Below are 25,962 nucleotides of genomic sequence, written 5' to 3'. Positions count from 1 at the left end.
TAGTTCAATGAAATAAATAATACAGTGCAACAAGTTTTGTTCAACTACTGGAATAATGTTATATTAATTATGACTACAAACTTATCCAACAATCTGATAAATTTAGAGTGTCTTTTTAAAATTAAAATAGCATAATCGCCTCTAAGAAAGAAGCATTAAAAGAACTAAGAAATTGGGATTAAAAAGATGAATATGTAAGCTGTAAACAAAAAAGCATTATAATTTTGAATTGTTTTAAAGCACCAAAAACCTGTTTAAATTTACCTTGTGGTATATTCTTGCTAGTAGAGTTGTTATCGTTGACATTTTCTGCATCTACGAAGATAAAAAACACTTCTTTTTGATCAACCTATTCTTGTGAATATTTTCATATTTGTTTATACATACGAAGGTTCATCCCAGAGTTCGTAGAATTTCTTTCTAAAATTTTATCGTAATTTGATGAAAGCAAACAACGGGCTTATTTATAATATGGAGTCATATTGCAACAATATTGGAAAATTTCACCACGTTTCAATTACCAATAATGTCACACCACCTTTTTAAAACGGATTGTTGTGAATTCCGGGGGAGACTTCGAATTAGCGTCCAGTTAGATATGTCACGTCACGTTATAGAAGCATCTCAGCCTAATGTCCATTTCGAATACGTAATTCTACAAAATGCTGCCGTCTTCCCCCTTTTCTCGCAATAAAAGCCTGGGTATCCTCTCGCACCAACTTATCTCCATTTTTCACTCATAGTTTTTATATATTTTTAATCATATTTCAATATGATGCTCCTATTTCAGTAACAATGTCAAGAACAATACAACAGCTGACAAGGTCCAATAACGCTTTTAATTTGCCAAGGGATGTTAAAACAGAGCCTCCAAAAGGTGGCCACACCTTTAATCAACGTCCATGGAAGTTCTATGATCCTTGCATTTCTTATGCCACTGAAAAACCATTCACTTAATGCATTTCCCCCCAGCCTATATCAATAAAATGCACGTTTAAGATAGAGTGATGCCGGGATTTTCAATGTTGTCTAAAAACTTTAAGATGAACAATAAATTACCAACTAATAAACTAAATATCCAGTATAATCAGTAAAACTCTTACATAAAGGTTTATAAAAGATCAAGCAATCGTAATGATGAGATAATTTTTGTTTTACATACCACATAGGGGGGTTTTATTCTTATTCCATGTATTAGGAATTAAAATGCTAATAAACGCATTAATGTCTCCCCCGCTTTCCAAACAACCGTTTCTATGGCAACTTCCATAGAGTTACTATCATAAATATTTAAAATGTTTTTTATCTAAAATATTCTACAAGGGTCTATATTCTCATTTGTAATTTTCAACCAATTTCACTTCAAAAAAAAAAATAAAATATGAAGAAATTCCACGAACTTTTAAATCAACCCTCGTACATGTAAGTAAAACACAATGGGTTCAATGATCACCTGCGTACATACAACACTATAAAGGATGCATAGTAAAAAAACAAACTAACTGAAATATGAAGCTGGCACATCACTTTCAAGTATTTAGTAAAAATGCCCCTAGGCCTGCTTATTGTAATGTGCAAGATCCAAGCGACTTCCTTGGAATTTTACCTGGTTTTCCCAAGTCTGACAATGATGATATTGAATGCAAAATATACAAATACAATGGATGCTTGCATGGCCTATCGTGTAAAGTATTAGATATAAACACATTGTTTTCGTCACTCGTCTAGTGCAATTAAGCTATTTGCCACTTGTCAAAAACTAAAACATGTCCCTATTCACCCTGGCTCTTTATGATCAAGAGATCTCTCAATAAAAGTGATAAAAATTTAAGCTCACAAAATATAATAGAATTCTGTGCAGTCTCTTACCATCTAAACTAAGGGTTCAATCACATAATTCTCAATTAGGACATCGCAGAATACAAATGCTACATAAATTATCCTCTTGCCCATCTTTTATTTTGCTTTCTGGCAAATATACGATTTGAGCATCCTTGTTCATTTTAACCAAATATTCATTTATTTTGTTTCAATACATATCACATTTTTTTCTTGTATTCTCATTCAATCTTAAACCGACTTATTTTCAATATATATAAAGATTTATTTGTTAAGGATTGTACGTAATTTGTACAATTTAGGAAAATAGAGAAACAATCATTTGCTTCACCTATTACAATTTTGTATTCTTCCTATTTAATAGAAACTAAAGAGCAGAGAAGAGATGCACTTATTTATATTCATAATAGTACATTTAGATTTATTTTTTCTATCAAATGTCTGTGTAATACTCAGATGCAGAGGAGAGGGTATCACAACATTAATGCATTATATAATACACAGATCCCCGTCCAATTATCAGGACCCCTGACCAAAGAGGATATGAAATACTTAATCTTAAAAGAGGCACTCTTGCTCATCATAATCTTGCACTAAGTTCATCTTCTTATCACTCAGGAGCAGAGAAGAAGATATCTACAGAAATAAATCATAAGTGCATTTTCTTCATGCATGTACAATCAACAGAGTGCCACACAAAAAGCAGTACCCCTAAACCAGGTGGACATGAATTTCACAATTTTGGATGGTTATATCCTACATTTATTAAAGTAAATTTTAATTCATGGTATAAATAACTAACATCGAAACACAGATAACAGGTTCAGAAAATATATATAGGTAAATTTTCTTAGAATTATATTTGGACAGTGTCTCTTGGGATTTGGATCAGTTTGATTGACACTTTTTAATTTTGTATTACACTTACATGTATATAGTACATTAATAATACATTTATTGCATGATAGCGAGGGAAATATAAACGACTTATCCAGCCAAGAAAAATCATATTCCCCGAAGGCTTCGCCCAAGGGGAATATGATATTTCTTGGCTGGATAAGTCTTCATGTTTCCCGAACATTTATGCAATGAATTGTTTATTTTACCGAAAGAGGCAAAACTTTTAATATAAACATAAATTTTCAAATTCGGCATCGCTCTCAAATTCACTTTCATTTTTTACATAAATTTATACTAAAGCAATTTGGTCAACACATTATCATCAATTTTGTGATGTAAACCAAGGTATTGTGATGTCTACTACTTTCGGGAGTTTTCGTTCAACGAACGACAACTATATGACGGGAAAATACACTAGGTGTTCCGAAGAGGTAGAATATGATGAAAAGCGCGCCGACGGCCGTAAATAATGAAGTTTTACTGCCCGATCAATTGATAACTCAGAACCAATCAGATAACGCGTTTTGAAGAATATTTAAAATGAGGTATAATAATAATTTAAAAGTCTCCCATATCTGTTGATATGAAATATCCCTTTTCTTGTACATTTTTTGATTTTTATAAGTTTTATCAAATGTGTTAAAAAATACATTTACTCTGTTGTTTTCTTGCAACATACCTCCAGATCTGTTTTGTCCATTTGCGTTCTGACCAGTACCAGGAATATTGTCTGAAATTGTGAAACATATACATTTTTTGTGAATTATAGTTATATCAGAGGAAAGATGTTTAATATATAGCTTTTGATAGTCAACTTTACAATGTATTTTAGAGGGGGTTTTTTCTCAAAAAAAAAAAAAAAAAAAAGCTAATAGTTTCGAAACTGTTACAATGTTTTGTTACACATTCTGATTTTATGAAAAGTAATGTTGTGTTCACCATGAACATTTCATTTGTTTCTTATATGTTTTACACAACCAAATGTGGCTTGTATAAATTTTATATGAAATTCAAATGCCTTTCATTAAGATTCTTTGCGTAAAAAAGAGGAAAAATTAAAACAAAATATTTAAAATAATTATAAAAGCTTCATGCAATTTTGATATAAGATCCATATGAACTTTACATTGAGAGCATATCACATAAATATCGTGCAAAGAAAACTTCACTCGAAAGTTCCAAAAAAAAATAATAATAATAATAATGTGAATTCATATAAACTTATAAACATGAAATTTTCATGGAAAAAAATATTGGTCAATGCAACGACCTTGTCAACAAATACAATTAATTTGTCATTGAGTCAAAAGCTGAATGACGTCTTTCATACTAATTTTTAGTCTATTATTTATACACTGGATTGACAAAGGATTTTTCCGTTATCACCTAATCATGACAAGGAGCACACGGCGGGTGTGGTAGGTCAGCAGGGAATGCTAAATCTTCCATGGCAACTGATCCCACCTCTGATTTTTCGGAGGTCCGTGTTTACTCTTCTATTTTGTACTGTTTTATGGACTTTGAGATTGAATATTGTTCGTTGTCTTCATATCCTTCTTTCATACATTCTTTCATATATAAAAGATAATGACATGGATATCATATTAGCCACCGTTTCCTGTATTTACAGAGATATCTTCATTCATTGATACATTTAAAGAATTATTGTTCACAAATATATCAGAGCCGTAAAAATGATGTAAGGATGGTACTGTGACGTCAATAATAGTTTCACTCACTTGCATTAAACTTTACTTATATTTATATACGGATTGTACATTCATATATATATGTTGCCCAAAAGTTGTCATCAACCAAGGTGTACCACAGCAAAAAGTAATTTAAAACATGTGCCGACTAATCTCGTTGACAAATGTCTGTGTACATTAAATTATTTACCGGTATGTATTCTAAGATTATGCATTAAACAGAAGTTATACTTTAATGATTTTATTTTTATAATAAGTACAGTATATATTATTTTTCTTATTAATTATAAACAAAAATATTCCTTTGATTACATTTAGGCTTAATGAAAATTTATTGTTTATCCTTTTAATTGTATCACGGACGCGTGTCACTAAATAAACAAAGTGTCAAGTTACAGTTACAGATAATTAAGACACAAAAATTGACAATTAAAGATCAAATGTAGTGTTTATAAATTAAAAAAAAATTAACATAGCCTGGATATTGAAGACCTCGTTATTAAATGTTGCAAGCACTGCTAAAAAATAGTTCATCACCATGTCAAAGAGACAGAGATTATGCTGTTATTGAGAGTGGATTATAAAATATTCAAGACATGGGGTTTAGACTCTCAAGCAAAACAATATAAAAGAAGATTAAAAAGGTAGTAGTTTGCTTTGTTGAAAAATAAAATAGTCATTGGCGATTTCCTGCCCCAATATATTATTTGAACGCAGGTATATAAATTATAAGATTAAGCATTCTTTCTTCAGAATTTATCGATATGTAGGCAAATGCCTTTATTTTTGTAAACTGAATAAAGTGCAAAGCAATTTAATGTTGAGTTTATAAGTACAAAGGTCTAAGTTAACACATCGATTAATTCTCAAAAAAGAACGTTTAAAGTAAGTACTTAGAAATTACAAAGTTTAAAAAAATATTTATCTTTGAGGCCTCCACACAATTCATTACTTTTGTGCAACGTTCGTAGGGACACATTATGCTGCGATAAGGGAAAAGAAAGGCAATCTTAACTAACATCGATAAAGTTTCAACATTAATTGTAATCATATTAGATAAAAATAAGATAAAATTTCTTCGATAATTATTTACGATAACATTCTAGGCACATTACCTGACAGTAACATGAACATACCGAGAGTAATTCTCCCGTTTGTCATTCCTCATTTTATTTTTTAAATTTAATTTTAAGTTTCTGCAGTTCTTTACATAAAACAGACGAGCATTAATTTTTTTTCTAATTCTTTAAACACAAAAAGGTAGTTCAAGAGAGTGGTTCTAACTGAACGATTAATCAATAATCCAGAAGTGAAAATATAATTGAATAGATTACGCAATCAGTATACATACTTGACCTGCTGACAAATTAAAGGTAACAACATTTTCTTCGTGTGTAAGGTTCGTTATATAATTGCATATTAGAAGAACTTGGATTTGACTCTACAAGTGGTTATCCATCTTATACTCATAGTTTCCCTTTCTAAGAAAGAAATTCTTCAACATCAGATGTCAGTGTTGAATATATTTAATATATCAAAGAACGAAAATGAATTTGAACTACCTTTTGGACAATTTGAAATCAAAAGATCTTTCCAAAATCAACAGCTTCAAATTAACGACCTTTAAAAATTATTTCCTGATCATGACAAGGAGCACATGGCGGGTGTGAACGGTCGGCAGGGGATGCTCACTTTTAGATGGCACCAGATACTACCTCTGATGTTTCGGGGGTCCGTGTTTGCTCTGCTCTTATTTTGTATTGTTTTATGGACTTTGAGACTGAATGCTGTTTGTTATCTCCATATCCTTCTTCATACACAACCATTCCACGCGATTAATAGAAGTCCAGGCTTTTTGATATATTTGATAGTTTCTATTTAAAAAATAAAATGATACTCGCTTTGCCAACATTGTCATTACTCATTTGCAAAATTATTTTGTAAAAGCAATCTGATTTAAAAAAAAACAAGTACATGTTCGCTGAAGTTGACATGAATACGATGCCTGAGTTTCTAATTATCAAAATCTATGTTGTTTTTGGAGACCAGGGGCTCGTAACATAAAGCGTGCTAAGTTTTTGACTTAAGTAGGGTCGTAAGTACGGCTTAGGCACAATCTTAGGACCTGTCTAAGTACTGCTTAAGTATGTCTTAAACCGTAACATAAAGCGAACTAAGCTAGGTCCTAGCTAAGTCAGACTTATGTTAAAAAATTTTCACATGAGTCAACCTATAGTTTTTGATTTTATATAGATATATTGCTAAATGTGTTTCAGTTAGGGTTTTAATTAATTACATATTTAAGTTGACGTCCTTACCTATCGGTTTAAGTTATGTTAGATTAAATTTCGTATTAAAATTATAATTATGTTATAAACTATTCGGAATGTTTGAAAACAAATACTGCACGGTCAGAAAGTGGCAAATTGTGGTTCATTGTAAATGTTCACGACAACTGTTTTATCACCTGAGGTGTTTTCAGTTTACCTCTTGTAACTCTTTTGGTTTGATAAATGCTCACTTACCCTTTTATTATCGCAGACAAGAAAAGATAATCGACCGCCTATTCACTTGAAATTGAAACTCTAAAAAGTTTGATACTTTTGAATCCCCGCTATGTATAATGCCATGTATGTTAGAAGCAAAAAATGCAGAAGTTTAATGATATACAAAATGTACTTATAATCAAGAATACAAAACAAAAATCGGGATATTTCTATAACCGAAGTCCTACTAATTTCAGACGTATCCCTAAAATTAAATTTTGTATTTACATGTATGCTAGCGCTGTGCTGTGAGTGAAATTGGGATCAGTGATCACCCACCCCCACCCCCCTCCCAACGAAAAAATAAAATTCTTAAATCAGCGTCAAATATAGATAATTTTCTTTAATGCATAATATGAATAGAGGAAACTTTAAACATCGAAAGTTAACATTAAATAATTCTAAATATATGTACAAGAAAGTTAAGATATACTTAAGTCACCTCTACCGGCCGCCTAAGTTTTGCTAAGATTGCCAAATCTAAGTAAGCTTCTAGTTACGGTCTTAAGTTTTAGACTGTACTTAAGTCCTACTTAAGCACGGTCTAAGACTTAAGTAGCCTTTATGTTACGACCCCCAGATCTTCCGACAATCAATTGGAATTCCTATGTGTACGAATAGTGCATCATTATTATCAGAGATATTTATGTATCTGTCCAAAATCTTATGCGTGAAAAGAAGAAAACACTTGGTGTGGACTTCGACTCGACATTTAGATATACGACGTCCTATTGTCAATAACTAATAGTAATTTCAATTTTTAAATGTAAACTCCCCATTACTTATATGCAGCAATATACCTTATCACCTACAAGTGTAGTTTATATATCTCACTTGATTCGATACACAAGAGTATATTCTGCGTATGAACAATTTCTAAAACGATATAAATCATCGACAAACATATTGATGAAACAAGAATATTAGCATCACGTTTAAAGTCATCATTTCGTATGTTCCTTTTTTAGCCCCCAAAACGTATTATTATCTCTCCTTGCTTCTTGTGACACGTAAAGGAAAATGATTACCTTTCATCAATACTTGTCTCACTATACTATGTCTACAATAAGTGAAATTTAGATTTGGTGAGCTTACAAGCCCTGTCATTTCCCAAACATCCCTGCCAAAGCTGATATCGAATCATTGTCCAGCATTATAATTTCCATCCATTGTTTGGTAGCTCAGTGATTAACATGATGTTGAGATATATCTTCAACTTCAGATCCAGAGCTCAGGGACTCGTAACATAAAGCTTGCTAAGTTTTTGACTTAAGTAGGGTCGTAAGTTCGGTTTAGGCAAAATCTTAGGAACTGTCTAAGTACTGCTTAAGTATGTCTTAGACCGTAACATACAGCGAACTAAGCTAGGTCCTAGCTAAGTCAGACTTATGTTAAAAATATTTCACATGAGTCAACTGATAGTTTTTGATTTTATATAGATATACTGCTAAATGAGATTCAGTTAGGGTTTTAATTAATTACATATTAAAGTTGACGCCCTTACCTATCGGTTAAAGTTATGTTAGATTAGATTTCGTATTAAAATTATAATTATGTTATAAACTATTCGGAATGTTTGAAACAAATAAGGCACGGTCAGAAAGTGGCGAATTGTAGTTCATTGTAAATGTTCAAGACAATTGTTTTATCACCTGAGGTGTTTTCAGTTTACCTCTTGTAACTCTTTTGTTTTGATAAATGCTCACTTACCCTGTTATTATCGCAGACAAGAAAAGAGAATCGACCGCCTATTCACTTGAAATTGAAACTCTAGAATCCCCACTATGTATAATGCCATGTATGTCAGAAGCAAAAAATGCAGAAGTTTAATGATATACTTATAATCAAGGATACAAAACAAAAATCGGGATATTTCTATAACTGAAGTCCTATTAATTTCAGACGTATCCCTAAAATTAAATTTTGTATTTACATGAATGCTAGCGCTGTGCTGTGAATGAAATTGTGATCAGTGATCACCCCACCCCACCCCATCCCCCTCCCAACGAAAAAATAAAATTCTTAAATCAGCGTCAAATATAGATAATTATTTCTTTAATGCATAATATGAATATAGGAATGTTTTTACATCGAAAGTCAACATTAAATAATTCTAAATATAAGTACAAGAAAGTTAAGATATAATTAAGTCACCTCTACCGGCCGCCTAAGGTTTGCTAAGATTTCCAAATCTAAGTACGCTTCTAGTTACGGTCTTAAGTTTTAGACTGTACTTAAGTCCTACTTAAGCACGGTCTAAGACTTAAGTAGCCTTTATGTTACGACCCCCAGGAGTCTATTTATTGCATCTGTACAGCCGAAATCTGATATCTTAGTGTGTGTTTGAAACAATAATTGGGCAGGGTAAGAGGCCTTATTTTGGCATCATTTTTCCTGCCACAGAGATGTCTTTGCATAATCATCTTTCCAAAGAGAGATTTATTACTCCCGGGATGTAACATTGCATTAATTATAGACCTCTCAGAATGATGTCATGCATGAAATAAAGAACTTCTTTAAGCCTTAGTCTCATAGAAATCTTCACAATAGAATCAGCAATAATAATGATAATTGTTTATTCATGGCTTTCCGATTAATCAATGTTACATTTTACAAAATTTGCCGAATAACGATATTGGTGCTGCCTTAACGTACCTGAGTGGATGTATAATCTTCATAAATGTACCTTTTTATTAGGAACACTTGTACTAATATTTATTCAATGGTTATAGAAAAGTCAAAAATACACGATACGGGCTTTAAAAAAGTCTTTGGCTCATGTTTTCTAGTAACCTTTATGATTTAACTTGTATACAAAAACTAATTCTGATTTAGAAAATGACTAAAAAAGATTGAAGGAGAAAACTTACCGCTTTGTTGGTCAGGGTTCAAAAGTGGATTTCGAGCAGGGTCAGTCTGATTAACACCAACTGTAATAATCAGTTTTGCATCTAAGATAGTTTATTAATTAACATAGTGAGAGAAATTGACATAATTACATTTAATTATTTAACCAAGATGTATCTATCATATTTAGTATTTGATGAAATAAACTAAATAATAACCTCCATGTAGGTTTCCTTGATATCTTTGTCCTAAAAAAAGGAAAATATGTACAAATACTTCAAGTACGGCAACCTTTTGTTGTAATGTAAAAAAAGACAAATCGTTAATGGGTGTATAATTTACAAGACAAGAATAGACACACAAAAAATAATTTCAAACACGTATTTTCAAAAAAATGCACGAAAACATACAGGTCTGAGAAGTATCTTTAGAGCAAATTAAATTGATAGTGCAATTCTAAATATTAGAAAAGACCAACTGTTAAGAACGTATATGTAATACATTAGAATTTTTTTCTACTTTACGTTGTCTATTATTAGAGAGGGGAAATTCCTTTATTCACCGTACCTAAATATATGTTTGATTAACACCCCCCACCCCCCTCACCCCCCCCCCCCCCTCCCCACCTCGACGCCTTTTCTCCCGAAATCAATCCTTCCTAGGATTTTCGAATTCTTACTTAGTATTTTCAGTATTTTTAATATGTATTTAATGTTTATTGTAACACAAGAAAATTAGTCTTAAAACGACCATCAAAACAGTCATTAAACAATAGTATCGAAGATCTCATTGATACCATATTAACGATATTTATTAATTGATTTTTAAAGATTTTGAAAGGGACAAAAAAGGATGAGTATTTTTTTTATTTATACCCGTATTTCATTATTCTATTTTACAACGAATTTTAAGTCATTGTTGCTGTCACGTACAATGTAAGGTACATGTAAGTAATAGTAAGATCATATGAAGAGAAATCTTCGTCATGAATTCGTGACGAAGATTTCTCTTCATATGTTTTTACTGACTTAGAACAGAACCTCAGCCAATCAAATGAATGGATTAAAAATAAACTCCTCCCATGGCTGTGTCATATATAAAGCTCAACTTGACCGCTCGTTGTACATATCGAGCACGCAATCAATATCGAACACACACGGTTTCAGAATGGACTTCATCCCATTAAGGTCAACACGAGATTATATGGAATAGCTTGAATCAGGCACGCCTGCCCCTTCCCCCACTTTTTTTCCAGACATAACTTTTCCTATCGAAAATGTTCATTGAAAGTCTCCCCCCCCCCCCCCCCCGAAATAAGACAATCGAGTTTGGGATATGTCCCCTTTTTTTTGTTTGTCACCTTTTTTTCAAGTAAGTAAAAAAAATCTTCTGGCTGCCGCCCCTTTCAAAAACGATGCTACGTGATTTACTAAGGAAATGGTTCGGTGAACATATTAAAGCTACTGAACTAATGAATATCCTTGTAACAAGAATCGTAATATCTATATTTTTGAAAAATGTTTGCGTAAAGATGAGAGCGCCCTAATATATATATGACGATGGTTGTATTTTCTGTATGTACCGAAATGTGAAAAAAAAATAATATTCAGAAAGGCGACAAAAGAATATAACAGTGACATAAAGTGTAGCAATGCATAGAAAGTTTAAATATTATTGTAAACAGCACGTTGGTTTTGAATAGTTTCTCTTTGTGTGCTGAACAAAGACCGATGAAGACACACCATCTCACTGTCAAGTGAACCAATCAGACACCGCTAAATATTTCAGAAATAGAAGAATTCTTCACCATGAAGAATCGAATCTTCGCGAGAAATGGAAGCATTTGATTGGCTGAATAAGTAGGTTATGTTCATAATATATCAAAGTTGTTTGTTGTTTTTTTTTTCAAAAGTCGACCGGTGAGATTTCTGTTTATTTGATGTTAGATAAAAGTCTGAAATTATGGAATTTTTCAATTATCATTTATTGTTAGTATTTGATATTTTTTATTTACGATGTCGAGATCTGCTAATTTAATGATGAACAGTAGGACAACAAGCTGTACAAGTAAAACTCGTGGACTGCCTGTTTATACTGTTTGTGTATACTATAAGCATAAGCGTTTTTCACGGTCTGCACGGCCGTCAATGCCTCGGGGTGGACCGCATGTAATATTAAGTCCCTCTCCTCACCTGCGAATAAACCATGCATACAGATAAAAATCTAGGCCTTGAAAGAGAAATGGATCTCTCCTTTCCTTCCTAGCATTTTCAGATTTTGAGGAACAATTTAATCTCCGCACACAATAACTTAAAACTGTTCGCTACTAAAAAAGAGACAAGAGGGTGATTGCATACGCCAGGAGGGGTCTGAAGAAATAACCCAGCCCACACATTTGAATTTCTTCTCTCTTTGAAATTACATGTACTTCATGAATTTCATTATTATTCGTACGGGGATTTTGTCTTGGTCGTAACAGATAATAACGTCATTGCCTCTATACCTATAAAAGCAAAGCTAGACGCATTAGCTAGGTCATATATAGTCATTAGCTGAGCCAATAATATGGATAACAATAGTATATCAAAATGAATAAATGGCAAAAAAGAAATACATGTACTTTTAAATAGCTGAATACAATTTGAAAGTCTTTTTTAAATAATTGACCTTTACTAAAAATGTATCTACCTCCTTGTGGGATTCTTTGACATCTTCGAACTCAAAATAAAAGGAAAAAAAGAGCAAAGTTTATTCACAATTCATTGATTTGATATGTACACGTTTACTTGCTTTAAATTCCATATAACAAAATTTAACATTAATGAATGTAAAAGTACACGATTGACAAATCAAATATAAATCGGGATCAAAACTTAAAGTTTAATTTTGAAATGGCTTCATTATAAATTTTGTAAAAAAAATTAAATGTAAACAAAAAATAATAAAATTGTAAATATTTTTATCTTCATGTTTAGCGTGTTTTTAACTTGCATAATCCTCGCTTTGTATATCTGAACTTCTCAAGATTTTGATCCGTATAAGCTTCACCTTGATGTTTAGCTATCGAACATTTCGAACGAATTTTTAAAAATGGCAGTAAGTCTTCTACAAATACTCTGAATAAAATTGTAGGCTCCAAAAAATCGAATGATTTAATCATTTTAATTTGTAATTGAAAAAATTAAATAACTGTTACAAGCATTTATTTTCCTTTATTTTTCCTGCACTCCGGATTCTGTCTAATCCGGCCAAATGTATTGGAACAAGTGGTAGCCGGTTTAAAAAAATTACTAATTTAATGTATATATACATATGCAAGACTAAACACTTACGCAATTTTTTTTTCCAGACACATAGAATTACTCCAATTATCACGAAAATCCCAATAATTACTCCAATTATGGTTAAGGCTTCTTTTGAACTGAAAGAAACATCAAACATAGCGGTTATTTTAATAATAAAATTCTTGTTTTATGTTTTTTATACGGGAATAAATTAAATGACAATTTTTTTTTTTGCAATCGTTGATATACGAGGGTTGTCCCGTAAAATCATGGACAAGTTGTCTAGTTTGAAAAATAATCATCACTGCGTTCTGAAATTTTCACCACTTTTTAGTAGATAAATTATGAATATACATAGCAAATTTCAAATAGATATATGCATAGGTAAACAAATTGTGATATTTTATGTTATGTACTGTATCGCCCAACGGCGCACGGATGATAACGTCAAAGTGTCTAAAACAGCGTCACGTTTCATCTTTGCTAAACTTAAAGTTGGATAAGCCCCACTTAAATTTAGAAATTTAATTGATTTACATATGTGAGTATCTATAACCAGTTAAGAAACCAATGTGGCACACTCATGCGATCTTCTGAATATTTATTAGCAAGTTACAGACAGTATTCTCACCATCATTCAACTAAAAGAGAATCTCACATCGACGGTCGACAGTGACAGCGTCCTTTGCTATTACAAATGACAGTCTGTCCATATGTTTTGTACTATCTGGGGACTCGACCACGAAGACTTCACTAAGAAAACTTTCATTTCATTTATATACTAAAGATCTGGTGATATTTTTCATATTTTCTTTCTTCTGTATTCATTTAAAGTCTCTTAAGGCGTCATTACAACATCCTAATCTATCTGAACTGCTCTCCGGTGCGCCGTAACGTCATAAAAAGTCGCCATTTTTCGAGCATTGTGTTTATTACTTTCCCATTTCAAATGCTCGGGAAACTGCCAAAAATTAACCAAATGCCTTGAAATTTTTAAAAAGACGACAGAATTGATTAAGGAATGGAATTAGGATAATTTTCATCCTAATCTTATGTATTGAAAACTTTTATTACGAATTAATTCTTATGTCTTCTCTAATATAACCTTGCTATTTTTACCGTGCGCCGTAGGACCGTACCTTGTGCACATTCAAGCAGAATAAAATCTTTATTTTTAAATATATATAATCAAAAACACTATGATTCACTTAAATATGATGAATAAACATTTACTGAAAATTTCAGCTTAGTGCGCCCATTACTTTTTGAGAAAAACGCTTTGTCCACGATTTTATGGGACAACCCTCGTATATACGAGGGTTAATCCAAAAGTTCGTGGAATTTCTTCATAGTTTATTTATTCATATTGAAATTGGTTGAAAATTACATATGAGAATAAAGGCACGTTGAATATTTTCAATAAAAACATTTTAAAAAGTTATGATGGTAAATTTGTCGCTGTTGTCATAGAAACAGTTGTTTGGAAATGCGGTGGAAACATTAACGCGTTTATTATCATTCAATTTTTAATACGTGAAATGGAGATAAAATCGCTCTATGTGGTATATAAAACGATTGATTGATTGATTGTATATTGTTTAACGTCCCTCTCGAGAATTTTTCACTTATATGGAGACGACACCACTTGCCGGTGGAGGGCTACAAATTTTGTCCTATGCTCGGCACTCGGGGCCTTTGAGCAGTGAGGGATCTTTATCGTGCCAGCACCTACTGCGACACGGGGCCTCGGTTTATACGGTCTCATCCGAAGGACCAGTCTCCACGTCCCGCAGTGGGATTCGAACCCGCGTCCTAAGGATTGACTCCTTACTTCGCGACTCTAGAGCAGACGCTCTAACCACTGCGCCACGCGGGCTACGGTATATAAAACGAAAATGATGTAATGTACGATTGCTTGATCTTTTATAAACCTTTGCGTGAGAATCGATGATTTATTGTTCATCATTAAAATGCTAGACAACGACATATTTCGGTCAAGTCATAAGTTTTGTGAAAATACCAAAATTTTAAACGCGTATATAAATGACATAGGCTGTGGATAGTGCATCCAGTTACTGGTTTTCTAATGGCGTAAGGAATTTAAGAAAAAGAGAACTTCATTGGACGTTCATTAAAGGTGTGTCTCCCTTTGTAGGCTCTGTTTTAAGTGCTTGTTCCCCCTATAGACAAATTAAAAGTGCTATTGTCGGCTGACGTACTCTTCTTGAAATTGCTATTTAAATTGAAAGATATGGAAAAATGGGGGAGTATTTTTCAAACATGAGTAAAAAATGAAGATAAATTGGTGCAAAAAGGATACCTCAAAGAAGTGGCTTTTCTTGAGAAAAGAAATGTAGAAAAGGGCAAAAGTATGTATAATTTCTTATTTAAATCGGACAATAGGATGAAATGCTTCTATAACGTGAGGTAACATATCTAACTTGACGTTACGTCGAAGTATCTCCCTGGTTTCACAACTATCCATTTTCAGAAAGCTCGTGTGACCTTATTGGTAATGGGAATGTGGTGAAAACGTCAAATAATGTTGCATTATGACTCTATATCAAAATATGCATTGTGTTTGCTTTCATCAAATCATGATCAATTTTAGAAGGAAATTCAACGAACTTTTGGATCAACCCTCAAATATTTTTAAGGAAACAACATTTGATTGACTATTATATTTATTTGCATATCTGTTCATATTTAAGTAAGATGTTTGTGAAACAAGAGGCTCATGGGCCACACCGCTCACCTGAGCACATGGGCTAGTTAAAAATCACAAATCAGCTCAGTATTGAAAAGTTTACTTGCTAGGGGAGAAGGGATTTGAATTTTTTTTCTTGAGCATTTCACTATATCAATAAAACATACATGTTTAGTTTTGCCATACATGAGAAGAAGTGTTTAAAAGATTTTTCCTACATATTTTTATGTAAAGATTTGATTGCCCATTATGGCCACACCTTACCTCCAGGGTCATGACATGAACACACTAAATTTAACTCTTAACTGAGGATGTTTCCATATTAATATCACATGCCATAGCTTTCCTGATCTTGACAATATGATTTTAAAATGATTTTTCATATGTATTCCTATGTAAAACTTTTATCAGCTATTGTAGCCCTATACCCGTGGGTCATGATGTCAACAAATTTGAATCTACACTAACCGAGGATGCTTCCACATGAGTTTCATCTTTTCTGGCCCAATGGTTCTTGAGAAAAATGTTTTTGAAAGATGCCAATAATTTTTAGTGCAAAAGGGCTTTACCCTTCATTTGAACGAACTTTAATCTTAAATCTCCTTCACCCAAGGATACTTTGAGGTAAGTTTGGTTAAAATTGGCCCAGGGGTTCTTGAGAAGAAGATGAAAATGTGAAAAGTTTACAACGACGACAGCGACAACGACAGACGACGGACAAATTTTGATCAGGGAATCTTACATGAGCCTTCGGTTCAGGTCAGCTGATAAGGTATCATTTGTCCTTGCCTTAATTAAGCAATTTTTTTTCATACTTGTTTACCTATTATAAACCCATATTTATTTAAAATTGAGTACCTTTCTTTCCGCTCCTCTGTTACATGTTTTGTAGTTGTTCCCTTTGTATTGACACTTGCTGTAGTAAAATGTTGCTTTTCTGCAAACTGGTAGCATTCTTGGTCTGTAATAGTGCTCTTATTATTCAAACATAAACTTTTCTTTTAAAAACAAATAACCAAACTTAATTTTAAAAAAATACTTTGCTTTATCTTTCTAAGAACATATGCGCTTCGCATTTGTAACAACGCACTTCGAAAAAGTAGGCATTTGATTTTTTTCGAAATGCGTTAAATTTGGGACCAAGTTAACGCAATTTGAAAAAAAAATTATTTTCAAAGTGCATTGATATCGACCATTTTAAGCCACATTGAAAAACATTGTGCCTGATTTAGCCAATCTTTTGGCAACTATTAGATATGATAAATAGTTCCTTGAACCTGGCTGTGTAACTTTTCGGTGATGACGTTACTTAAAGATCTGAGATAAAGACGTTTAACATACATGTATGACCCTTAGGGATACAAAAAATGCGACAAGATAGTGTCAATGTTTGTGAGCTCATTGAAAATCATTTTCGAACATATTATGTTTTTTTTTTTATATTTGATAAGAACATGTACGGTATTTAGAAGACACTTTTCTTCTCTTTGGTGTGATACGATTTAGGAAGGGAGAGACAACTGTTGGACTGAAAGTTAACAACTTAGGATATCATTTTAAAGAAAGACTTTCTCGAAAAGGGGCTTAGGCTGAATTAAAAAACAAGCAAATGAATAACTATTATATTTCATTATTCGTAGGGAAAGAAGCCCCGGGGAATTGACACTGTATTGAGTTTGGGCCTGTAGTCTCGTTCTTCAACACAATTGACTGTCTAAGTAGTATGTGACGGAATCTGTTACGTTAAGCGACGTCACAATCAAAATTTCTCGCGCCACTTGAGGTTGTTTGAAGTGGCGGATCAATGTTGCAAGTGTATTTTTGAGGAATACCTGCGCTCGCCCCAATATAATATGCCAGAAAAATGATCATGACATCTACGTTTTAAAAGAGTTATCACAGAAAAATCAATGAAAATGGAAATATTTCTGCATAATCTGGTTTGCTATGGTAATACACCCCCTGACAACCAGTCGAATCATCTGTTTCCATGCAATCCTCTCATTTCCAGTCCTCGAGATTCATGAAAAATTCCAGATTTAACGAGGCCCGATCTAGTTGAAAATTACGAAAACGGAATGATAAAAAATTTTAATTTTTGGAAATATTTTTGTATGTATTATGCTAAGAAAAATTAGAATGAAATTTTGTTACCTTGCCTTTATTGTAGTCAAATGGGGCACTGTCAAGATATAGACCATTTTTCGTGTTTTTATACACAATAACATAGTAAACTCTCCAAAAAACAAAGAAATTGAAAATAAAAAAAAAATGCAGGATGAAATGTTTTGTTTTTCACATATATCATGCAATTTTCATTCTTCTCATAAAAAATGAAAAGAAAATTGGAGGTAGCCTTTATTGCAGTGAAAAGGGGACATATCAAAACACAAAATTAGGATTTATTTTATCCGACTAGATATGAAATAAGTCGCCGTGGATTAACATAACATCAACAAACAACTGCAATAATGTATTAGTTTCTAAAAACTAAATAATTCTTACATTCTGAAATAATTTTCTCTACATGCTTTATTTTTTTCTTAACATGCGACGTTATACGTGGGAAAAAAGGGGGAGGGGTAAAGGCGACAAATGACGTAATATCATGTAATACATGTATATAGAAAAAAATATTTATCGGGGGTTGCATTTAAATGATTCAGAGACTGATTTATTTTAACTCAATCTAATCCATGCATATTTAAGTCCTCAATAAAAAAAAGGGTGCATGTGTATAAACACTTCAACACGTTCAAGGAGAAAGACTAAAATCGTTTACATTTGGTTGTAGTGTTTGTTTTTTTTAACTCACAAATTGAAATAAAAAAGGTAAAATTAATGCATATGTACCAAGAAATTGATACCTCATAATAAATCATGATCCAAAGTTGTTTATTAATTAAAAGGTATTTTTAAAAAACATGTAAATTATGGAAATACCAGCTTTCAACATGTACATTCTATAGAACTACCAGGTATGCAAGATCAGCGAAGCATTTTAGCGCAATTTGACGTCATTTTAATCGTGACGTTATTGTGTTCAATTGTGACGGCAGTCAAGGGTACTATGACGTGCCTGAGTCGACGCTGCGTTAAAACGTATGCGCAGTTCAACTAGATCGGGCCTCGTTAATTAATATACCTTTAACCTCAAACAGTAACTCGATCTTATCAGTTGTAAACAAACATCATGGCTACTAGGTCTATCTATCAGTTATTACTCCCCTCGCTTCCAATCTCTTCTGTTATTACTGTTAATTGTATTATTGGGTGGCAAATTAGAACTAATGGAAATCAACGAAATTCTGCACCCACAAATGTTTGCCAATGTTTTATTTAAATTATAAGGAATGATTCTAATTATTAGGCAAATTATTCAAGTATAACCTGTTTAAGGCCAGTTTACGCTGTTTTATAATCTTTGAACCAAACAAAAGGTTGTACTCGAAAAATTTGGATAAGAATCAGAGTCTATCCTAAATTAAACATTTTTTCCCTGTAAACAGGCTTTAATCAAGTTATGATAAGGTCCCAATTAGTAACCTTTCGGGTGACAAACAATAAAATTAGATAAAATGTCAAGAAAAGCGTAAACGATGTCTCGAGATGTTTATTGTTCATTTCTTATAAATGAACTAAGCTAGAAATAATTGATTTTAATATGTACATGACTATACGATAAATTTTATTAGTATGATATAAATAGATAATAGGTTGGAGATCATATGTATTTATATATATATGGAGAAAAAACTTACATTTGTACGTTTCATTTGAAGAGTATCGTCCTGGACATGGATTATAGCGAAAATCCGAACACTTTTTACCGTAGTGGTCATACAACGTAGATGTACTTGTGATGAATGAAGGACAGTAGCCTATATATTAAAAAAATATACCACATTGATTGAATATACAATACGCTGCAAAACACACAAAAAACTGTATTAAAATATATGTATATTGAGTTCATTTATGTGATTTTGAAATTGACACCAAGAGGTTCATGGACCTTGTATGTCACCTGAGTATCATATAACAAATTTCCAACATTTGAATTTGGTTCCCATTTTTGCATTACCGTATTTGACACGTTTGGTTTCTTTACAAATGGAAATAAGTGATTAATATTTGGTTCATATAAACTTACTTAACAATATATGATTAATGGCGTTCAATCAATGAATGTTTAAATAGAGTAACTGTAATGTAAGTTATATATAAACGATTATGACTGATTGATCATGAATAAGAATTTTCTTAAAGTTCTACCTAAGATTTGACGTTATCTTAACCCTTTCGCTGCCAACGTAAATTTTTGAATTGCCAAAAAACGTAACGTCACACGTAAATGACGTTACAATGGTCGTGACGTTATTAAAAATTGCGGGTTTATGTTGTATCAATGACGTAAATCGCACCTGCGTTATGTATAATTTGAACAGAGGAAGATCCTGTTTCAGCGCATGATCTGAGACAAAGTTTTTTTTTATTATTTAAAGAAAGAGACATTTCAAAAAAATTGTGTCTTCTGAAGATAACGTCATCTCCAACACGTACACGGCTGCGCGGTCCATTCCTTATTTTTTAAATTGATTTACGCACTGATTGATAATTTGGTTGATTTACTGTGAAGTATGGGTAAAGGAAAATGGATGTATTAAAGCCATCAAAATTATTTCCGAATATGAATTGGTAAACTTTCCATTTTGCATACTGGTATGTATTTACAATGTACGGAAGTTAAATACATTGTTTAAAAATAAAAGTACTCTGAACGCATTCTGTATGAATTAAAAAAAAATAATAATAAAAATATACCCCAACAAACTCGTTTACTCATAAATTAGCTAGTCTGAAACTCTACACTGATAAGAAGACCGTGTAATATGGAGGTTAACACCTTTTAATATCAAGAAAATTAAAAACCTAAAACAAATCGCGTGTATTTTATTGCTATATCTTGTTGTTTAGAGAATTCAAATACTGTTAGGATATTTTTGTCTTCCTGACACGCCAAACCTTTATGCCATTAAATACATGAAATAAAAAAATCAAATGTGTCAAAGACATTTCTCATTACCTATTTTTTGAAAATAATTGTTTTCTAGGACATGTACGAACTTTGAAAACTGACAGTCGGAAATAGAATAGTCCTCACTTTGTGTATGCCTCTATTCTTTTCCCAAGTAAATTGTGAATGATTTACCTCAACCCTTATAAGTATTGTTACTTTATTTTCATTTTGTATAGAGTACATATTAAACGTAAATGAATATACATGTACATTGCTTTTTGCTAGAATTTAAGCATTATGCAACAATTACATATTTACATGTATCAAAAGTGGATGCAAATTCTACATTTTACGTGTGCAGTGACAGATGTTCTTTCGTAATAACTTGAAAAAAAAAATGAATAATGGTAAAGCGTATTTTTTTTTTCATTTTTAAAACATTTAAGGCGCTATCCGGCCTCAAACAGCAGTCTGTCCTTGTATACAATTTTTAGAAATCGGTGGCAATCGAGTTCAGATTTTTTTGTAGGATACGATTCGGAAGTAACCAGCTCAAAGTTGAAAAACATATTTTGTGTACCGGGTATAAACATGTCTATGAATTGAGGGGAAAAGAGGGTGGGGGCTTGGTTAAGTTTTTTATTAAATACACGACTCTCTCCTCATACTTTTGAAGTGGGCTTTGTATTTCCAAAGGTTGGTTTTTCGTTACTTTTATTATTTACATATAGATATTTAATAACTTAAACGGAACATTTCAAAATGAGGGACACCCCCCCCCAAAAAAAAAACTCGACTCATATATCGTAAATAGTTTTTAAAACTTAACATCTTAGGTTACCTGCATGTAGACCGTCAGCTTTGTATCCGATTCCATGCTTCTTTTTATACAAGATTAAACAAAAATTAAAACTGCATTTTTTGACGGATGGTCTACTCAAGCATAGATTAACCATAAATTTAGTTGCAGAACTGTAGCTCTCTGAAAAAATATATATTGACAGACCGGAGAGCTACAGTGCCATCCATTGACAAAACTGTATATTTATTGCGCACAAAAAAGTGCGCTGTTTGATTAATTTCTCCATGTTTTCAAAACTGTCATCTCAAAATATTACAAACCGTGTTTTTCTAAAATCTTCTTGCACTATTTCCACAACAAAACATTCCTTATAATTGTTAGCCCTCCTAACCCTAAAATTGAAATTATCGAAAATTTAGCCCATTTATACTGCCATTTTGGTTTGCAAATAATTCGGTCCAACACGCTTCGTACAAGTATCAACCAGGAGAGTACTTGATAGATGAGTAAGGACTTTTTTTAAATTTTAATTTTTTTGGAATTGAGGTAAGAATTTTTATGCCCATTTATCTTTTAATATATTTTTCAGTTACACCAGTCCATTTGCGATTTTTTAATAGGAAAGAAAAAATATACAGTGTATTAGTTTATATTTACATCCACTGAATATTTTCTCCTTTATTAGTTTAGAAAACCCATTGTGTTAATCACTGCATGAACTACAGTAGGCATGTCGCCTTTACAAAGTTTCTTGATCAGTGGCTGTTCCATCAATGAAACGTATATAAAGACGTTCGCATCAATAATACAATAATTAATATTTTTAATCCTACTTTAAATGATTATTTAAACAGATATAAATATAAACAATAAAATGTCTTTCTTTGTTTGTTATTACTGGAATTAACGGTCGCAGCTATTGCAGAAAAAAAATTACATAACCCGCTTAGACGGGTTATGTATTTTTTCTGCAACAGCTGCTTCCGTTAATTCCAGTAATGACAAACAATGAAAGCATTTTATTGTTTAATTTAGACCCGGTTCTTTGCGGCTCAACCCTATTTCCGAATATCGAGCGTTAACAAAATTTTAATTAAATGTACCGATCGTATTATGATTTAAAATAAATATTTTAAACATACATAAACTCATCCTAGTAAAATTTAAAAAAGACTTCCCAAAATTCCACAATTTTTCGTATTTTGTTTCTTAGAAGTATTCATAGTAACACAATTAAAAAGAGTTGGTGGTTTAATAAAGCTATAGCTGCAATTATGTAGCCCCCCCCCCCCCAGGGAGGAGGGACCCTATCCAAAAAATATCAGATAAAAAAAAATGCTCAATCACTTTATGCTATACTAATTTAACTGAGGAAACCAACCTTGAGAATCACTAAAAAAAGGCACTCAATAAGTTTAAATAATAATGTATTCAAAGACCTTTCAAAATTAATCGAGTGTTTTAGTAACTGTGTTTTTTTTCCTCTCTCTCTCTCTCTCTCTCTCTCTCTCTCTCTCTCTCTCTCTCTCTCTCTGAAATTGTATTTGTCTATAGATATAATGTTTTCAAAAGTACAACTACATACATGTACATATACCATGATGTAAATGGAACTCGCACGAGTAAGTAAGGAAAAGGTCGATATCTTAAAAAATCGCATATTTCGTAGCACGTACGTACTCTAATGGATGGGGGTTGGGGTGGGGATGGATCGAGTTTTACCCATTAAAAAAAATATTAATTTGCTATAATATAATACATGTATTTAGTTTAAATTTTTTAAACTGAAAGACGGCTGTCCCCTTGCCGTTTTTTCTTTCTTCTTGAAGCCGAAAACAATAGTGAGAATTATCAAAAATAATCACCTTTAATATATTGTTTTTACTTCTTGTTTTTCATTTCTCTCTCTCTCCCTCCCCCCATTTTGCGTTTTAGGCAAGTTTCTACTGCAGTTTAAGATATAGATTTTCAATAATTGTTTTATATTAACCTAGTCCCGAAGATATAATTTACCTGATGCATGATTAGCATTAATTAATTCAAAGGGACAAATCAAAAAAATATATGACAACATTTTGTATTTTTTGTTAACGTAAACTTTATTTTGTATAGTCATCATCAGAGGGAGGTGCAATTTTTACTTCCCTAGCAAAAATCTAAATAATCTGTACTCCTGTTAAAATTTACACACTAGTGTAAGGAATATATTTAGGATATATCATACACAATGAAAATAGAAAGATCAATAGCATTTTAACAAAATAAATTAAAAAAAATAACACAATTTTTTTTCGAAAATCGATTGTCACATTCATTTGCCATACATGTGTTTTTCTCATTAGAAATTTAAAAAAATTGCATCCTTTATTTTCCATTAAAATTCTGGAAGAAAAATTGTCATATCAAACTGATCATGATTACCCCTCTCACTGTAATACATTGAATTCATATGTTTTATTAAAAAAAAATGAAATATTGAAAGTTATACCGGTATGTAATAAATAAAGTCAATACGGAACAAATAAAAAAGAAATTTTGATTAAAATTAAAATTTCGGAATACAATTAATGCAAAAACAAACATTTAAATTTATTAGCTTTGGTTATATTTTCAATATCTATTCAATATGTTTAATTATCAGGTGCTTTTAGTTGAGTAGCAGCATGTAAAATCTGCATTTAGGAAATTTACAAAAAATACATCGAACACGGGAAACAAAACGAAACAGGAAATAAATTTTAATTTGTTCATATGCAACAAAATAAAATAAATAAACTTGACAATATTAAATCACGGAATTAAACAATCAGTCAATCAATCTAAATGCCTCAAGAGTAGTGGTAATCTGTAAACTCGGAACGTTTTCTAAAGGTTTGGCTTGCACGTACTTGTTATTATGACGTCATGTACGTAAAATGACGTTGATTCTAACCGTTGCTGCTAAATGGACGAGTATTACCTCAATATACTGAATTTATAATAAAATGAAAATATACACTTGAAATGAAATCGTGTTCATTGAGCATATTCAATAGTAATAATACCGATACTTTATGCTACAACTCATTTATTTCGAAAATTCATGGCGTCATCGCTGGAATAAAACTACTTTGTTTATCCATATATTTGCCTGAAATTTTCATGATATTCTACAAATAAGCCATAAAAACTTTAATTTTATGCAATAAAAATATTTAAAAGTCTAATAATCATTTACGTTGAATAGAAGTAAAAGAAATACAGAGTTACAATTCATTTCAATAAAATCGGCCCAAAATCGGCCCCGTGGCACTCTACGCAACTGTGTGATCGGCCCAAAATCGGCCCTGTGGCACAGAAGTGGTTAAACTAAGACAAACTGACCTTGTAAAAATCTTGGTGGTGCACATACTTCAACAGTTCCATTCCCGTGTTCATTTAATACGCAGTGATATTTTAACTCGCTGCAATTATGGGAAAGAGCTTCACAATTCTTTTGTTTTGCTCTTTCATTCCATCCTTCCTTGTCTTTTGGACAATTTGGCACATTCTCGAGTGTATCGAGAGACTTCCTACATTGCAAAGAATCTCCGTTTCCTGTCACCTGAACATTTAACATTCGTTGTGATCAGTGAGAAAAATAAAGAAAGAACATTACCCATTAAATTTACAAATCTCTTTCAAATTAAAGGTTAATGTCAGGTTATCTGAAAGCAGAATTTTCCTTGTTACCTTTTCTTTTAATATTTGCTGTACTTACATTTTGAAGCAGCACGTTTCCTACCATCCATAAAATAAATATTGTCGCTGATTCTACAAATTCGTTGTACAAAAAATGATTACAGTTTATTATTCCAATATTGCAAAAGAAAAAAAATGATCATTTGCACATCGCGACAAGTAGATAAAGGTAGAAAACGTTGATAAACCTTTTTTCATCGTTTCCACATGTTAGCTTCTTGTTTTTATACTGTCATTTGGATTTCCTTTCTATATCAAAACTGAAAATAAATAATTATTGTTATATTTTCAATATAGTTATTTTAAACAAAGAAAAAAATGCTTTATATTTTTAAAGGAAACAAAGGAATGTTGATTGCAGTAATAAAAAATCATTTAATATTGAGATGAAGACGTTAATGTCAAGATTACAACACATTTGATTCAATGATCAATACCACAAACATTTTTTTTTTATCTTCCTTATAAACGAGTTACATTATTTTTCTGAATTTTCAGTGTTTGGTTTTAATTTTATAAAACCGGACATTGTACTTAGTATTTTGTGTAGACATGCTCAAACGAAGTCCGAGAGGTTATTAACAAGTT

The 25,962-nt window shown here is 31.9% G+C and overlaps 1 protein-coding gene and 1 long non-coding RNA gene across 2 annotated transcripts; both read right to left on the bottom strand.

The window, feature by feature from the left end:
- Nucleotides 1-3,433: 3,433 nt before the first annotated feature.
- LOC134246886 (uncharacterized) lies at nucleotides 3,434-13,262 on the bottom strand. Its single transcript, XR_009987738.1, has 5 exons — nucleotides 13,174-13,262; nucleotides 12,530-12,559; nucleotides 10,060-10,089; nucleotides 9,865-9,924; nucleotides 3,434-3,469 (listed from the first exon to the last, which is right to left on the bottom strand). It is a non-coding gene; the product is annotated as an uncharacterized LOC134246886 (long non-coding RNA).
- A 504-nt stretch (nucleotides 13,263-13,766) lies between these two features.
- LOC134246902 (uncharacterized) lies at nucleotides 13,767-25,252 on the bottom strand. The gene is made up of 4 exons (XM_062729249.1): nucleotides 25,018-25,252; nucleotides 19,594-19,713; nucleotides 16,691-16,793; nucleotides 13,767-13,878 (listed from the first exon to the last, which is right to left on the bottom strand). Exons 1-4 carry the CDS (start codon nucleotides 25,250-25,252, stop codon nucleotides 13,767-13,769), a joined length of 570 nt encoding a protein of 189 aa, XP_062585233.1.
- Between the last annotated feature and the right edge of the window lie 710 nt (nucleotides 25,253-25,962).

This window comes from Saccostrea cucullata, unplaced genomic scaffold (genome assembly GCF_032062105.1).
Source record: "Saccostrea cucullata isolate Sc308-1 unplaced genomic scaffold, CSIRO_AGI_Scuc_v1 ctg111, whole genome shotgun sequence".
Classification (NCBI taxonomy): Eukaryota; Metazoa; Mollusca; class Bivalvia; order Ostreida; family Ostreidae; genus Saccostrea; species Saccostrea cuccullata.
This window is presented reverse-complemented; position numbering and strand designations above follow the sequence as displayed.

Excerpts from the sequence above, each read along its gene's own strand:
- LOC134246902 (XM_062729249.1), bottom strand. The coding sequence starts at position 25,252 with ATGTTAAATGTTCAGGTGACAGGAAACGGAGATTCTTTGCAATGTAGG. Across the intron at positions 19,714-25,017 it reads ACCACCAAGATTTTTACAAG|GCTACTGTCCTTCATTCATC; the intron begins GTCAGTTTGTCT and ends TTTAATATATAG. Across the intron at positions 16,794-19,593 it reads TTCAAATGAAACGTACAAAT|ACCAAGAATGCTACCAGTTT; the intron begins GTAAGTTTTTTC and ends GCACTATTACAG.